Raw genomic sequence first — 18,295 nt, 5'->3', positions numbered from 1 at the left:
AGAGCGAATGGTCTTAGGAACAATGATTTTGGTCCCTCATTTGCACCTTGAGTGTGTGGGCTTTTTGGTCATTTTGCAGTGATTTCCAAAGAGTGAAGCGGTGCCATTGGAGACATTTGTGGCTAGAATTTGTTTGTGGAGTGTATACTGACCATTATATCCTTACCTACCAATTTTGCCCCCGAATGACTAATTGGTTATCAAAGCCAAGGTTGGCTTTTTTGTCTGATCGCCCAGCTTCTTGAATTGTCTTCACAGAGCAAACGGTGTGCTGCGCTTTTTCCCATGCAGTGGCTTCCTCCTATTGCGTGGTTTTGTCTGCTACATTTCATCAACTTTTCCTTTTCATTAGGACCATCAAGAACATTCATATATTAGGTACCAATTTTACCTATCAAATACTACAGATTAGTGCAGATGATATACTACCGATCGCACAATAGGTAAGATTGTCACAGTAAAAAATTTTCCCAGTCAATTTTATAACTTCAATCAATTGTCGAAATAAAATCTGTCACAGAATCAACAACCAGATGTGCTTAATGTCAGCAAAAGACTTGGAAAAGAAATCTACCGCCTCCAAGTGAGGAAATTTACTCATCCTCTCCGAAATAATATAGTAACAATGTACAGCATAACAGCATGCTTACCAACTGAAGGAGCACTACTGCCAGTTCCAGCAAATCAACACCCCAGCCAAGTGACCGAAGACAAACTAAATCAACTTTCCACCATCACGGTCACATTGTAGAGATCAACTTTTGCGGTTTTGCCTAGCTAATGTGTATAGTATGCACTTTATGATGCTTTTGTCAAACTTAAAGCCTCATCTCCATCCACTGTATTTCTAACAGCTAGAAGAATCCTTTTGTCGAGGCTAATTAGCTCTTGCTAACTTTTGATGGCCTACTGAGAATACTTACTAAAGGCCATATATAAATATATCTCATGTATGAATGTAAAAATAGAAATAATTATAAGAACATGCCTGAAAATTCCTGAAAACTCAATCCGTGAAAATATGGGCACCCTCGCGCCTCGCGGGAGGCCCAGGCCAACTAGTAGCCATAAAAGTGGATTTTTATTGTTATAAGTATACGTGTCAAACAAACTTATTTAACTAAATTTACCCTTATTTAACTAAATTTACCCATATTCGACCATGAATAGAAAGATATCAGTATTTTAAGTTTTTCTATATAGGTACAAATGAGTTACCCAATAATACCCATTTAATAAATGGGTATTAATGGATAACACATCAAATCCAATTAACCCATTTAAAATTGTCTGTCTCCCCCAAACCTCCTCTCTTCCCCCACCCATTTTTTTTTCAAATTCTTTATTTTGTTATGATGTTAATTACTTTTGTTTCATTATTATTATTATTTATGGGTTTTATATTATCATTTTATTTTCTCTTAGTTTGTTAACTTACTCATTTTTTTAGCATTCCCAATTTATGACAAGTTTTAGCCTCTTTTTCTACCTTTTCAAAATAAAATTTTAAATTTACACAAAAAAATATTAGGAATTCAAAATTTTTGAATCAAGTTTTTATGTTAACTTTTATAGTACTTATGTCAAATTTTTATATTCTTATTGTTCAATTATTAAATAGTATATAATTTTGCGACATAGAGTACGGATAAAAAAAAAATTGGTAACTAGGTTTATTGAATATTATAAATAAATATTTAAAACTAATGATGGGTGCAAATGGTGGTACAAATTGATAACATAGTTTACAAAAATGAATTTAAATGAGTTTATGAAAAGTTAAAATAAATGGGTTATAAATGGATAATTGAGTTACCCAATTCATTTTTTGACTTACCCATTTATATCCATCTAATTAAATTGGTATAAATGAGTTGACTCACTTATACCCATTACCCATTTTAACCAACCCATTCCCGCTCAAGTCATCCATTTTCACACCTCTAGTTATAAGAAATTAGGAAAGATTGTTGCTTGGAAGTATTTTGATCAGTTGTATTTTTTTCCCCTTCTAGTTAACTGTCTAATGTTCCTTTGCTTTATTTACTTCAAATAATGCTAATCGATACATTGTAAATTGGGGAAGGGATGTTTTCCTTTAATTATTCATTGCATTTTCTCTTTGAGAAAAGGAAAGTGAGAGTTGAATATGAGGTGGAAATACAGTGGAGATTAAACTTGTATTTTCTCCTGGGGAAAAGGATAGCTTTTAGGGGCTGTTGGATATTGAGAAGGACGAGTTAAATATGATGTGAATAGTCACTTAATTTTTGATCATTTTAGAGGTTTCTGCAATTTCTTTGTGCAAGATTGTAGCATGCTATATAAACAAGACGCTGGACAATAAACCCAGCCAACTGCTACAAGTTGATAGTACTAGCTGAAATGCCTAGGCTCATCTTCCTGTTGTTTTAGGAAATAGAGGGAGAAGAAAATAGTCATTGTGGTAATTCTGAATTGATGCTTGAAGTGTGTTTTGTGCATGCTTCTCATGGTAGATGTTGGATAGTGTAGGATTATTACTCGATGCAGCTGAAATTCATTTGAGATACTATACAGCATAGCTCTTACAGGCTCAAACATGTATCATATACAAACAAAGGAATGCTATTATTTAGTCTTTCTTGCGCCTCGTATTGTCTACAGTTTTGGCGTATTGTTTAGTAGTTATCTGCTTAAATTCACCCTTTTGATGATTTAAAATGCTTGTCACTGTCTGAGGATTTGTTTTAACTTTGTCTTAGCTCTTTATTTTGATGTTATATCTGACCCACAAAAGGTCTAAATGCTTATGAAATTTCTATTGAGTGAGCATTTGAAATTAAACCTGCGTGTTATTTGGCTCGTGTTCTGCAAATTGTGTCTTTTATAGTCAATATTCTTCTCTGCTTCTAGTCTTTTACTTTCCTGCTTTATGTAATAATAGATATGTCTGCTTTACCTTCGTCGTGGTCTTCATGGATGTCTAACTGAAATTCATAAATATTGCATTACAGAAGCGTTACGAAGATATTCCAGTTTTGGGTCAGAGGCAGAGTGAATGAATCAGCTTTTGTACTTGATAGTTTTGGTCGTCCATCTTCATTTCAGGTCAAAATCAGACTTCTTGCAATGATCCATTAATAATTAGTTCCTTAATTGGACTCTGCAGATTGGAGACTTGAGGTTTCTTTGAACTGTTGGAATACCTTTTATCTGTCAAGATATACTTTACCCTTGTGTGGAAGTTCATCTGATAACCCGATGTGCTTTTGAACATTGATTTTCACGAGAAGTAGAAGTTTATTTCATTAGGTGTTACTGAAGCTACTCTTTGGAGGCTAAGTCAATGGTAAAACTAATATGGTTCTTACAAAGATGATGTTGTGGAATATTGCGCTTATGTTCAGTACACTGAACAGAATTCTACAGAGAATTGACGAATTTCACAAAACTGTAATGCATGTAGTTCACTTACATAACTGTTTTTTGTTTTTTGTTTTCCTTTTTGTTGCAAATGTTTTCCTTCAAGTAACGAAAAAAGAAAAGAAAAGAAAAGAAAATGACTTGTTTAAAACATTGAAGGGGTATTTGCACTACCTCTTGATAGGATGTTAATTGTTAGTAATTTTATTGTTAATTTTTCTCTTTATCCTTACCAAATATTGTTTTAAATTATTAATATATATTTATGTTTGGTATTTGGATCTATCTACAGGAAATGGAACTAAAAAGTGCTAAAAAGAGGGACCTGTTGGAGAAAATTGCTTCACTTGTGGGAGACTTCAAAAAGCTTCACAAACCCTGGCCCACAAGGTGCTGCAGACGAATTGCATTTCCTTTTGTTGATTAATCAATGATCGTACCTTGGTTATCAATAAATTAAGGAAAAATTAGTCGTCAGAGCTCGTTGACGACTATAACTAACCTATTAATAAATTAAGTGAACCTCCCTTGTATCAATGGTCGGATGAATGGACTGTGTCTGAGTAGTTGTGTCCTTGGCTAGAATTTATCTATTCTTGATTTAATTCCTGTCTACATTCGTGCTCGTTAATTATTCGTTTTAGTTGAGTTGCTTAATTATTTTTAGCTTTATTCTGACAAAACCCCCCTTTTTCCAATTGGAACCTCAAAGAGACAAATATCTCCTGTCTTTGAGGAGGCGACCCTGCTTGCCACTGTCTACTAGTTAATCAATTTTGTCAACTAATTAATTCTGATATATCGGATTAAGCAAATTTTTCGGGAATAGGGTGAATCAAGTAACCCATTGCATACCTAGAGTCTCTGCTCCAATATTTAAAATTAATTATTGACTGCTTTTAGTGGTAGCTAGGTTTTATTATTATTATTGCACCGTCTCGACACCCGTCACCTCTGAAGTTTGATCAAAGTAGAGATCAAGAGTTGAGGACCTTGCCATGTTACGGTTGCCATCCGTTCTGTGTTTTCCTGCATCATACCTTGCCTTCTTTCTTTCATACGCTGAAAGAGTGCACCCAATACTTGATGAGAATGGTCAAACTCTATTCTCTGTTTTTCTCCGTCACGCTTCACCTTCTATCTCTCCTCGAGGTTTTGTTGATTGGGCACGTCTCATCTTCCCATATTGATTGAGCCTTGCATTCCTCCTTCCCATATGAGTAGGCAAAAACTTGAGCCCATGCACCCATATGTGCCCCAATCCCAGTTAGCACCAGCAGGATTTGAACGATGTTGCCGGGCTCATCATAAATAGAGAGATCTTGATACCCTTAACACGTTCAGCCAAAACTTTGAAGATGCGGTTTTCAAAAATTCAATAGTCCATATTAAGTCACATTGCTTGGTGAGATGGATAGCACAATTTGACCTATTAAATTTCTAAAGTTCGACTCTACTCAAGTGTGAGCTTTCGATGACCAGATCATCCGTGATCACAAACATGTAATTTAGGACTATCTAAAAAAAAAAACCTTTTAAGGTATTTTTGAGTCATAGTTTTGCTTAAAAAATGATTAGATCAATCCTAGAAACGAGAGATTTCTTCTTTCGATATTCTTTAGGTTTTAAAAGTGTTCTCAAGAAAATTGTTTTTCAATCATGAATAAGAAATCCCTTTTCCTACTCTTCATCTTTTAAAAGCTTTGGTAGATTCCCTCCATTCATGTTTCGTGGAGTAACACAATTTTTTTTTTTAATATTTGAATTCCTTGCCAAACCTGTACTTTCCTGTGAATTCAAAATTTGATTTATTGCAAAATAGAGGAAATTTATTTCAATGACATATCTTCAAAGTAAAAGCTTCAACAGTCATATAGAAAAGTTTGGAGGCGTAACGTGGTTCCCATTTTAACTACTACAGTTTATTCACTTCTCCACTAATCATATCTCCATAAGAAGGCAATCCATTGGAGACTTGGAGTAGAAGCGTCTCATGACCCAAAGTTACAATAATATATATTTAAGAGTGGAACATTTGGTGCTCAGAAGTCATCAAAGATGTTCATATCCATATGCCAACTGATTAGAGAGGCTGATGCGATATCCATCTCTCAAGCATAGTTCTGCATTCGGCAGGCTTCAACTCATAAGCAACATGGCCTCCTCCCTTTACCCAAAAAAAAGAAAAAGAAAAAAGGGGTGCTAGTTAGTCCCAAGAATGTTCTAACCTTCTTGTTAGTCGTTACCATGTGAACAAATTTTGCACTGAAGCAATAGAAACAGGAATTTCTTGCCTTCACTGTTGCAAATGTCATCTTATTTGCGTAAGTCCTTGTGTAACTGGAGGCAGGAAAACAGAACAAATTTAGATGAGTCGGGTAAAGTTATCTTTTTATCTCGTGCTAATGGTGGTGTAATCAAGAAAAGAAACATTGTTCAATTTTGAACCAACCCAGCAACTTGGCCTTGATGAATCCACTGTCTCCAATCGTCAATAATTGGGTAACGTAGAGATCTTATCCACGCTTGAGTTTCAATGTGCGGTACCGTCAGATCATGGTCACCACTGAATCACAAAGTACTCCACTTTCAGTACTTGAAATCACTGCTGTTAACCTACATGCATCAAGATTCAGAGTTAGGTACCAAACCTGTATATAAGGGATCTGTAACCTTTAGTGCTAAGGTTTGCATGATATGGTACAGCAATCCCTGCATTTTTTGTGTATGGCAAGGTAACGTTGCAGGCTATCCACTGTCCGATAGTTTCCTGCAATGTGATTACAGAAATCAGTTCAGGCTCGCTTCGGCATTCAAATGCTACATACCATAGTGCTTGATTTAGACATACCCTTCGCACATGGAGGGCCTCTTGGACGCTCTTGTTGTTAGCCCAGTGATCAACGAGCGTAATCCATTCCGCCTACGATTGCCAGTGAACAGAGGAAACGGCGATCAGTTGTGATACCAAGAACTAATGCTCTTATCCACGAGTTTACATAGAACGATACAAGTGCTATCTTACTATGCATTTGACTGGAGTAGATTCCCGAACGTCTAGCTCTTCAAACTTCTCATGCAACATTTGTATAATGGATCTCCCACCAGTAAATAATTTATTTGGCACTCGTGAAGGGGGATGACATACGGGAATCAAGATATTTTGTTCGTCAATATTACGAACCAACTGCAGAAGCAAATTATTAACCATCATTCTGGTTGCCGGTTCCTTTATTCTGATTCTTCCTACCTTTTCACCTTTGTGGCCCGCAAATTAAAGGGAAGGGGTAGGAACCAATTGTTAGTACAACCGTTTCTGGAAAGTGTATTATTGTTTGAATAAATTATAATTCATTGTTAACTTCTACAATTTCGTAACAGAAGTATGGTTATGGTGTTCGATTACTGCTTGTGTAAGCCCCTAACATTAACTGCAACTCTGTTATGAAATTGTACGAGTAAGTTACAATAAATTACTTCTTGTTCAAATATTCAGAAACGGCTATACTGACAATCCTTAACTCTGTCCCTCTTTCTTGAGTTTAGGGGGCGCTTTAAGTAAATCCATTAGGCCTTGCCTAATTTTTGAAAATAGAGTCACATAAAAATTGCATAGATATGATTGCTTGCCTCATTGTATGCCCGCATATTTTTTGAACACACTAGATTACTGGGATCTATGATTTCATATTCCCCTTTACAGCTAACCTTCAAGGACTGCATTGTAAATATACAGGTCAATTAGAAAATCACGGGTAATTTTACATTGTAAGAATGCACGAGACAAATGACAGTGCTCTGAGATATCAATAGGTAACAAACAAAAGAAATAAGTTACCTCATAGAGTTCATCAGAAATCAGCCCCATCCTATAAGCAAACAGAACCCTATTGTTCGGAATTCCTGAAGCTTTCGTCACTGGATTTCCAAGTATGTATCCCTGAAGCCATAAATGGAAACGTCTCAGTTTTAAACTCAGGATGGTAAATTTTTCTCCAAATAGTATGTAATCAATCAAGATTATATAGACTAGAAAAGAGAAGATCATCAAAGGTATAGACCTTAAGATCAATACGTGGTTCAATGCCGTCCTCGTTTCCTAGAATAACACCAAAATACATGTAAGTTTTAGTGCCTTAATAGTCATAGAGCAACAAAGCATTGATCCTATACTTTTGTAATTAGCAAACTTCAACTGATCATCTTGTGGCAGGAGATAATGTAGAAATCTGAACAGGTCAAAGAAACGTCTTATAACTTAACATATGGACAGAAAAGAATAAAAAACCTGCAAATTTCTGAGGAAACTTTTAACCTTTTTTCCCCCTCTTAAAGCTCTGCATTATGTTAATAAAACCCATTTAGCTTAAGGTGGCAACTATATTCCTACCTAAAGAGACTTCGCATATACTACAAGCTTACAGAAAGCACTTATAGTATATTTAGATCTCTTACAATGCCTATGTATCTGCATAACAATTTCAATAATCAGATTGTAACACAACCGAAAAACTTCCCCAGGGTAAACAGCCACATTGAAAAAATCTTACCATTTGATATAAGTTGAGTTAATATTGGAACAGGAATGCCCCCATACGAGATTCCACTAACATAGAATGGATTCGACTTGTACTCTGGGTGATCATGTAGCCACTGCAGTATAATCAACTATCAAAAGCAATCTTGTAAAAGGTAAACATCTTTTCAACTATAATTTCTTTCCCATTTCAAGGGAAATTAAGCTTTTAACTCGAGGTTCAAATGGGTAAAAATGCAACAAATATCACCCACCCAAGCCTCTATAATTGGCAATTGTAATTGCACTGTGTACTATAGGCACTAGCAAACCAATTGTAGACATTAAGATACAACAACATGCAAAAAGACAATAAATTGCCTCGCTTTTTGAAATTTGTACCCAAAATTGAATTGTAAGCATCAAATTCAAAATTAGTCATCTTCCACTATCTTTTCAAAGTAAAACTGTAAGTTCATTGATATGGGAATATCTCATTATACATGTTAAACTAATTATCATAGGAGCCTGTATCAGAACATTTCACTAACTAAACACTATGAATGGGATATTCCATTCTAGAGATTGTTCATGAGACTTTGGGATCTTTCCCCATGCAAGAGCCACATGCCTGACCTCCTCCTCTACTATAGCTCCCATGACGCTAACTGCCGAAACTACTGTTAGGTTCGTGAATAAAAGATTACGTCCCATATTGATCCGAGAAATGGAGAAAGAGCGATTAATATGTAAGTAAAGGCCTGAGATCTAATGGCTTAAACTTTTGAATCAGAGTTGGGTTCTTAATTTATATATTGGGCTCTTTGATAGAGTCTTTCAAAGTGTTTCACCCTATCAACTACCATAGCCAGTTATTATTGATGTAACTTTTATTCATCTTCCACTGTCAACTGTTCTATACAATCAAAACCGTGTTCATAGAGAACTTGAATCCAATGGAGGCAATTTTGGGAGGGCTACGCAGGATTCCGCTATTCAGAAGGAAAATAATTAAATGATAGTACACTGGTCTTTTTGCATAATAAAGGGTCTAGAGACAAATATGGCATTTTCCTTGTTAGTAATTGTCCAACGTTCCATGAAGCCTTATGATTCATTAATTAGCTGAGTGATGGGCGTGTACCTTCCTGATAAATTCATAAGCTTGATCAGAGGCTTGAAAATCTGAAGATTGAGAAGCTTGTGCAGTCTTAGCATAAGAAAAACCACTTCCTACTGGCGAATCCAGAAAGATGATGCTTACAACCTAACAAGCAACAAGAAGTGATTCTCAATCTTGCAGTCAACTCGAATTCTTAATCTTGAAAATTAGGTTTGTTTGGATAAAGATTATTTGAACATTATTTCAAAAAAAAAGAAAAAAGAAAAAATTTGGAACCTTATTTATATATGTGTCTCAATAACCTTTTCATGTAACACTTCTATGAGTCTGAGATATACTCATCAACTTAAATCACTTTTTCTCTCGCAAGAAAATAAAATAAAAGAAAAGAGAAACTCAATTCTTGAGTTTACCTTGGTCCAAGTAGAGGGATTTAATACCAATTTGGGTAGAGTGCCGTCGAACGACAATGGCTCCAAAATTACTGGTCCTGCAATAGAAAATCACGGGCCAGTGACTTGATCAAATGCTGGCACTCCAGTTTATCAGTCACTTGAACATTAAAGACAAATAAAGATTATGGCTCCATTTGAATTAGCCGTTTTTAGGAACGTTTTTCAAAAACTTTATTGTAGCAATGCATATGAAAAAATATTTAGGTGCGTGTTTTTGGAGCTTAGTTTATATTTTGGGCTTTGTAATTTGATGTGAATGTGTAGTTAGTTATTGTACAGATGTTTGTAGCAGTTGCTACTGGCGACAAATGGATGCTATTCAATAAAATTAATACTTTTACCCAAAAAAACAAAACAAAACAAAAGACCTTACATAAAGCTTCGTCAACCAGACAACGTCTTTTATCTTTTTTGCAGAGTTTCAACCAGAAAGGCTGTTTGCAGAGTTTCAAGATTATACAAAATCAAGATCAAAATAGTGCCGCAATTGTTCTTTTTTTTTTTTTTTGTGACACCTACTGCAAAGTGTAAGGCATTAGAATTCACCTATCCCAAAGAAAAGTGGAATAAATGAACTGCAGCCAGGGCCTCCATCTAACCAAATGATAAGAGGATCCGATTGAGGATTTGACTCTGACTTGATAAAAGCGTAGAAGAGCTGCACATCCTCTGATTCACCAACTCCAATGTACCTGATAATATCAGAAAATGGATCAACTATTTCTTCTAAGTTTTGATCAATGTTAATTTCTAGTGTATATATATATATATATATATATATATATATATATATATATATACATGTTATACTTAGTGGCTCACCCGGTTTCGAGTTCAAAGGGGAGGGGTCCTTCAAATCCTGGAAGAAACTTAACTATGGAACCAGCCATAGCAAGGTTTGAACATGCTTGAACATAAACTAGCAGCAAGAACAGGTCGCAGAAGATAGGATGCCTTGGGAGCACCTGCAACTTCTCCATTGAGCTTGGCCTATCTCTCGTTTAGGGCACCAGCCAGAGCAACTTTAGACTCCAGACACTTGGATAGAGTTCTTGGAACATTCGAACTCTAACCCACAAGCTGCTATGTCTACAGAGAATCGCCTTATCGGAACCACAAATTTAACTGACCCTACCAACACAAATGTCATTGTTTGCCAACTCATGCTATGCAGCTTTACTGTAAAGCGGCATGCAAAAGATGGTCCAAATTACGTTACATTACTTGGCCAAATGGTGTGCAATAGAATTTCAACTATTGAATTTTTGAAAACTTAAATTTTAACCCTATATAAATAACTATCCAAATGTTTGCGAAAAGATGATAGGATAAAATCTGCCAATTACCAATGAATGATCGATCAAAACAAAGCAACTCATCAGAAGAATTTATCAGAAAATTAAAAAGAAAAAGATCTCACTATCCTTTTAGCTCTCTCATTTTAATGGCTTAAAATATGTTTCAAGCAAATTATAAATCATGCAATGCTAAAATCCCCACGCAAGATAACTTCGTTATGGGTATTTTAGACGGTGGAGTTTGGCACGTGTTAAAAAATTAATATACGAGTTTGGTTTATTAAAGAATTTTTGAAGTTGCCACCTAACTTTCAAGTTACGTGCACTTTTCTTTACCAAGTGTTATACTTAAACTTTTCTTCTTAAAAAGGTGGCGTAAGGACGAAATAAAATTTACCTTGTTATGAAAATTGCCTTATTTTTGTTTTAAATAGTAACATGTAATGAGAGTGAGGGAAGGGCTTCCTGCTACGTGAGAAATGTCATAGTACGGTTGCTCGGGATTCAAATTAGATTTTTCTATTTTTCTCACATATCGAGTTTTGTCTTTATAGATATAGATTTAATAATTGAGTCGAACCACATTAATCTTGTATCTACTCGAAGTTTCATGTTTTTTATTTGTTTTCTTTAAATTGTCATGCACTTAATTTTTCAATGATTCTTCATTTGCTCTTGGATCTCAGCATCTGGTATAATATCATAGCTAGGTTTTGGTTAATTATTGATATTAAGTGAGTTGCGGTAATTTTCAATTCAATAATTTAATAGAAAAAGAATATTCATGTCAAAAAGTCTTGGCATTGAAGGGAAAGGATCAAAAGACAACAAACATAGAGGATATTTCACAGTAAATTCGGGCAAGTGATTCAGAGGACATGGAAAAACATAGAGTCCAATGTTAAATTAGGATGCAATTTAGTGGAAATGTTCTTAACAATTTCGAATGGTATGTACTTGATGTTGGATGTATTTCAGTTTTGTTGTTTGAGCGGTATGACACGTGTATCAAAAAAATCCAAAAAAACAAATCTAACTCTCATGCATCCCGAGATTCTCAAAGTTACGAGGTTTTCATTAATGGTGGAATTTTAAAAAGCACACACGGGCCAGACAATATTGTGAAGGTGAGAAGTATGGTGATTTAAAAAAAAAAATTGTTACTTGATTACCTCAATAGTTGGGAGCAGAATTAAAAAAGGGATCCAAGATTACTTTCAAGTTGTAAGTACTGGTGAAAAGGAAAATCCTACAAACTTAAGTCAGCCAAAGGTTGGACTCGGATTAACTATGTATGGACGTTACAACAACGTAATAATTCGGTATGTATAACTACACATCAAGCTTTTTGGTGGAGATTATTAGGAAATTACTTATATTGTTTAGGCAATTTTTATTTTCTGTGACAAGTAAATAGTTTCTAGTAATTTATACGTATTTGGAGTAGTTGCCAAGAAATTTTGTATTTATATATGTTTGGAAATCAAGTAAGTTATTTTTTTATTATTATTGAAGTATTTGTCAAGTAATATATCCTATAAATTGAAGGGGATTGTCATATCATAAATTAAAGTACACAAAAAGGAGTCATGTGTTATAGATGAGAGTGAGAAAAAGGACTTTGGTATATGAGAAATATTACACAAGGGTTGGGTTTAGAATTCAAATTGTATTTTTATATGAACTTTTTTCATAATAAAGAATGGGTGATTAATATGAACATGTTAAATCTTTCCTGTCAATTGTATTTTCTTGTTTTTGACTCATTTTCCTTGAATTGTTGTTAACTTGATGTCTTATTAGTTGCTTATTTCGTGCTTGAATCCCAATAATAGGTTAGTTGATTTCAATTTTCTTTTTTGGTAAGATAAAAGTTTAATCATTGCTCATTGCAGATTGCAGATTTGGGGACCAACAATGAAGACTTTCCTAGTTTTTGTCAAAATATTTCTTTGACGTTAATTGGCAAAACTGGTTTTAATTTTTTGTCCTTTGTTTTTGTTTTCCTTCAAATTATCGTGGGCCAATTTCTGTTCATGTATGAGGAACGCGAAAACTCCATGCAATTATAGTACAGTTCTATGTGAGGTCCAAATCCAATACCATAATTGTGGCCTTACAACTATAATACAATTCTCGGTCAGTTCCAGAACCTGTCTCGCATGCAAGTTTTTAGTCTAATTTTTAATAGACAAGTCTTTTAACTATTTTGTTTACGGTAATCCTCTATAAACATCTCAAAATTTTTAATGTACACGTCCCGTAATATCTAAAAACACGCAAATTTTTCACTTTTTTCCATCATTTTCTTCCTTCTCCCCTACTTTAACCCGCCACTGCTGGCCAGCCGATGCCGACGTCACCAGCTTGTAACCTCCTCTTCTGCCCCTCTTCCCTATTCTCTCCCTCCCCCCATGTCAGAATTCCTGATAGAGTTCATTAGAAATCAGGCCCATACTATAAGCAAATGGGACTACATAGTAAAGAATTCCATGAACTTTAGTCGCTGGGTGTCCAAGTATGTATCCCTGAAGACATAAATGGAAATGTCTCAGTTTTAACCTCAGGATGGTAAATTGTTCTCCAAATAGTATGTAATCAATCTAGCTTATGTAGACTAGAAAAGAGAAGATCATCAAACGTAAGTTTTAGGGCCTTAATAATTAATCTTATAGTCATAGAGCGACAAATTGTTGATCCTACTCTTTGTATTTAGCAAACTTCAATTCATCATCTCATGGCAGGAGATAACATAGAACTCTAAACTATTGAGGTCCAACACGAAAGAGTACTAACGCAATGAATGTATAAAGGATCCCATAAACTCACATCCTAAGTATCTCTTAAATGAAAGTTTTCAAAGAAACGTTTTCCTTTTTTATCCCAGAGCGTCTTACAACTTAACATATTGACAGAAAAGAGTAAAAAACGGGAAAATGACAGTTTTCATCCCTAAAATTGATGTCATAGATATATTTCGTTCTCAAACTTTTTAACATAACACATTAGTATTTAAACTATCAATTATTGACCAATTTCATCTTCAAATGAAAAATTAATCAATTTAAACACTTGAATGAAATATTGCTTGTCCGATGAAAAGTTGAAGTTATTCCAACATCAGCTCGATGTGAATGGTAAATTTTGAGTTTATTTTGTATCGATTGTGGAAGCGACAGGATATTTGATTATAAGTGTGAGGGAAACCTTAACTTTTGGGATAGCTTTTGTGATGAGAAGGCCCAATAACACCCAACACTCGGGTAGGCAACGAGGGACACCCGTCTCCCATGGGTTGATATGTTGAATTTTTGTTAGTTATTGTGGAAGCAAATAGCGACAGGATCAATTTTTTATCATTCTTCAACAAACATCCCCGGAGGAACTAGCAGAAGTAGGAGCAGGGGCAAAGGATGGGGTGGGTGTAGGGGGAGATGTTTGGTAACAGGGCAGGAGACGAGAGAGGGATCCCCCAGTCCCATTGCCATCCCTATCCAGCATTGTTATCGGAGCGTAGTAATGGCAACTCCTCCTACTAGACAATTAAATGCAATGTTGTCCATCAAATAAAAGGTTGATATTGTTCCAACTTAAAACCCAATGTGTGAGGGGGAGATAGTTGTGAAATGCATGGTTAATGTGTGAGGGGAAACATCACCTAATAGATTTTAACTATATCTATGATTGAACTAGCATGTATTGAGATTTAAGAGTTGATAGTTAGACAATTGTGCATTTTATTTGATGGTATTTAGTCTCAATTTTGGCCACTTATTATGCAAAGTAATAGGCTTCTGCTCATAATTGGTATTTATGTCAGTTGTAGGCAGTTGGTGTCAAAAGTGGTGAAAAGAGGCCAATTTCCAGAAAACTAGTCATTCCAGAGCGTGCCCACGCCAGAGACCGCAGAGTTGCATTAAAAAGACGGACTGCGGGACCTATCCCTGGAAGCTGTCGCTATCCTTGGGAGACGTATCTTGAAGCTGCGTGGGATTAGGAAACATCTTTAGAGGAGACCTTTGGTAACAACTCAAGGAGGAAAATAAGGAAGCTATCCTTTGTAGAAACAAACTCTCGGTTGGTAAAGAGATTGGCAGCGCAAACTCTATAAAAGAGGACAGCAATAGACTAGGAGTTCTATCTTCAAAATCTCGGATCTTTTTATCTTTGTTTTCCTTTTCGTTTTGAACGTGAGTTCTAGACTAACGGTTGTGCCGCTCTTTACTTTTCTTCAATCAACTAAAGTCCATGAAAGCTTGCAATTGCTTCGTCGTTATGCTGCAAGGCTAAACGCTTTTATCTAGTTGAGGAATAATCAAGACCCGGTGCACAATCAATTGTGAGATCGTTTTAATTGTTTTGCTCTATTTTAAATTTTACGTTCGTGGGTATTTAATTATTCTTTATTTTAACAGCCTATTATTGTTTGGATTTATTGGATCAATGTTGCCAGTTGTTCAATTGTTTGAATAGTATACTGCCAATTAGGACAAGGGTGCGTATCACTTGATTGTCTTAAATTAGTGGTGAACGGTACAATTTCATTGCCTCGCAAGCAGTCTAATCGGTGCCGTAGGAATAATTAATCTAATTTAAATGAACCCGCATGTGTGTTTGTTAACTAAAATTGGGTCTCTCTAATTCCTAAAGCTGTGAATATATTAAATCTTTCGAGCGTCTCCGGAATTATCTATTTTACAAGGGGATAGTTTAAGAGCGTCTCTGGACTACCATATAATTAAAGAGAGGTTGGTAGTTTGGCGGTTGTTAAATTACTGGAACCAATTTATTTGCGAACGTGTGAAATAATTCTGGTATCTATGATCAATTCCGTGAGCCGGTGCCGAAATTATCTCCTTGACTAGATTGTGTCAATTAATTGTTTATTACATTCTTTAGTTATTGCACTTCTTGCAATTGTTTAGTAACCTTACATCTTTAATTTGTTTCTTTTATTTCCCTTCCAAAAATTCTCCAATTATCTATGTGTAATAAGTCTATCAGTTCCCTGAGGAGACGACCTTACTCACCACTATACTCATTCAATTTCGGTAATACGTCTAATATAAATTTTATTTTTGATAGCTTGACAGCCACCAAATTTTGGCGCCGTTGCCAAGGACCTGGTGTTTGAAGTGATTTATTGCACAGGCTTTGTTTAGCCTATGTTTTATGCCTCGATCTTCCCGTACAAGAAGATTCGAATTTGATCCAGAGATAAAAAAAACAGCAAGGAGGAGGAGACTAAGTTGCAAAAGCAACAAGGTTCAGTGGCGTTACCTCCTGGAGTTGAACAAAATTTTCACTTTGGTGATTCATCAGTTGAATTGGAAACAGACTTGACTGGTCCCAACGAAACAATGACAGCCCAAAGGACTTTGAGGGAGCTGGCAACCCCGAATGTTAACCAACAGCCTTTGTGCATCACGTATCTTGACACTGAGGAGGCTTTTCAATTAAAATCTGGGTTGATCCACTTATTACCTACTTTTTATGGTATTGCAGGAGAGGACCCACACAAGTACTTGAAGGAATTTCATGTAGTATGTTCAACCATGAAACCTCAGGGTGTTACGGAAGAACAAATCAAGGTGCATGCGTTTCCTTTCTCCTTAGTAGACAAGGTTAAGGACTGGTTGTTTTACCTGCCATCGGGGTCCATTACTACTTGGAAAGGAATGAAACGGCAATTCCTTGAGAAGTTCTTTCCAACATCTAGGGCCGTCAACATCAGAGAGGAGATATGTGGAGTTAGGCAGGTCAATGGAGAAATTCTATACGAATATTGGGAGCGGTTCAAACAGCTGTGTGCCAGTTGCCCGCACCAACAGATCCTTGACCAGTTGTTGATCCAATATTTTTACGAGGGACTGCTACCCATGGATAGAAGCATTGTCGATGCAGCGAGTGGAGGTGCTTTAGTAAATAAGACAACAGATGAAACCAAACGGCTGATCTCTAACATGGCTGAGAACTCTCAACAGTTTGGAATCAGATATGAGGGGGTGACTAGAAGGGTCAATGAGGTAAATCATTCAGACCTTGCAAATAGATTAATTCAACTTACAACCTTGGGTCGTCAAATGGTTATAGGACAAGTACAGACAGGTAAAGCATGTGGGATATGTGCTGCTCCTAGGGGTGGCAATGGGGCGGGGGACACCTCCCCTAACCCCCGCCCCGTTGCATTTTAATTCTCCCGCCCCCGGCTTCCCCTGCCCCGCTCCGTTTCCCACGCGGAGGCACCCGTGGGGTTAAAAGAATTTTATTATATAATTTTATTATAATTAAATTTGAGCAAATAATCAAATACTAAAATATCAACACATCACTAAATTATTATTTATTGTAATTTCACAATTGAAACTCATAAAAATAATTAAACAAAGGTTATTTGAATACAATCTAATATGATAAAACAAATATAACTAAAATAATCAAATTTTCACTTTTGATACAAATACAATCACTAAATTATTATTGTGTTTTTTTTAGAAAAAAGTGTTATGGTACTAAACGTAGTTAGGAATTTAACATAAATGTATTAATAAATTTAGTATAAATAATTAATAATTTTTATTAATAGACATGTATAATTAGTAGTATAATTGATAATATCATTATATATATATAATTATGTACATATATATATTTTCAAACGGCAAACGGGGGGAAAAAATTCCCCCCGCCCCAATGACCCCCCGCGGGCACCCGCCCCCGTTGCCATCCCTAACTGCCCCTAAACACACGATCAATATGTGTCCGACCCTTCAAGAAGACCCCACGAGCAAGCTAGCGCCATGGGAGGTTTGTCTAGACCACCCCAATAGAGAAATGACCGGTATGCACCCACATACAATCCAGGGTGGCGGAACCACCCCAATTTCAACTATGCTAAGAAACTTTCTGGTTTCCAACAACCGTTCCAACAGGGACCATTGACGGGTATTTTACATACGTACAAGTTTAAAAAAATCGAATTACACCCGTTCACTGCAAGTATACAGGTCAACTAGTACTTTAGGGTATATATCGGGTCGATCCCACAAGGAAGAGTGAACAATTACCGGTATTACTAAAGCTTCTCTATTATTTAGACTATTAATGAATTATAACAAATTTAACCTACTGAAATTATACAAAATAACAAATAAAAGCTCCTTAGGTTGTGGTATCTCTAACTACTCATGCAAGTGCTATATTTGGATCATTGAGTACTACATCTAGGCTAGTTATGGTGTAATTTCCTTATGTATTTGAATCCTACTTTCGTAGTGAATCAATTATACTTATAACTAATCCATACCTATTCTCATGGTTATGAAATTAGCTACAAGTTCATTTCTTCAGTAAAATTACATGAAATGAATCACTAAAAACCACATAGGTGCACCTCTACTTTCGTGAGTATACTCCCTATGTTTAGCACTTCTTGAACTAATGTTAAATCTCAATTTTCATTGCAGAAATAACACCTTAGATAATCACAATTAATGGT

General features: G+C 35.7%; 1 protein-coding gene across 2 annotated transcripts; it reads right to left on the bottom strand.

The window, feature by feature from the left end:
- Positions 1-5,224: 5,224 nt before the first annotated feature.
- Positions 5,225-10,579, bottom strand: LOC113759422 (serine carboxypeptidase-like 13). 2 transcript variants are annotated; one of them, XM_027301999.1, is made up of 14 exons: positions 10,322-10,578; positions 10,046-10,191; positions 9,458-9,534; positions 9,066-9,188; positions 7,956-8,058; positions 7,467-7,504; positions 7,244-7,345; positions 7,036-7,122; positions 6,431-6,592; positions 6,257-6,328; positions 6,057-6,175; positions 5,858-5,971; positions 5,700-5,745; positions 5,225-5,572 (listed from the first exon to the last, which is right to left on the bottom strand). In XM_027301999.1, the coding sequence occupies exons 1-14, from the start codon at positions 10,477-10,479 to the stop codon at positions 5,489-5,491; spliced, it is 1,431 nt and encodes a 476-aa protein (XP_027157800.1). In that variant the 5' UTR covers positions 10,480-10,578; the 3' UTR covers positions 5,225-5,488. The 2 variants fall into 2 exon arrangements, with proteins under 2 accessions (XP_027157800.1, XP_027157807.1); XM_027302006.1 differs by lacking the exon at positions 7,036-7,122 and having other exon boundaries at positions 10,322-10,579.
- Positions 10,580-18,295: the final 7,716 nt, after the last annotated feature.

This window comes from Coffea eugenioides, chromosome 1 (assembly GCF_003713205.1).
Source record: "Coffea eugenioides isolate CCC68of chromosome 1, Ceug_1.0, whole genome shotgun sequence".
NCBI classification, from domain to species: Eukaryota; Viridiplantae; Streptophyta; class Magnoliopsida; order Gentianales; family Rubiaceae; genus Coffea; species Coffea eugenioides.
Note: the sequence above shows the minus strand (reverse complement) of the source record. Positions and strands in the feature narration are given on the sequence as shown.

Bases quoted from the DNA above. Each gene is read 5' to 3' on its own strand.
- LOC113759422 (XM_027301999.1), bottom strand. From the start codon at position 10,479: ATGGAGAAGTTGCAGGTGCTCCCAAGGCATCCTATCTTCTGCGACCTG. The intron at 9,189-9,457 runs GTAAACTCAAGA...GTTGCTTGTTAG, and splicing joins ATCCCTCTACTTGGACCAAG to GTTGTAAGCATCATCTTTCT. The intron at 6,329-6,430 runs GTAAGATAGCAC...TGGCAATCGTAG, and splicing joins CTACTCCAGTCAAATGCATA to GCGGAATGGATTACGCTCGT.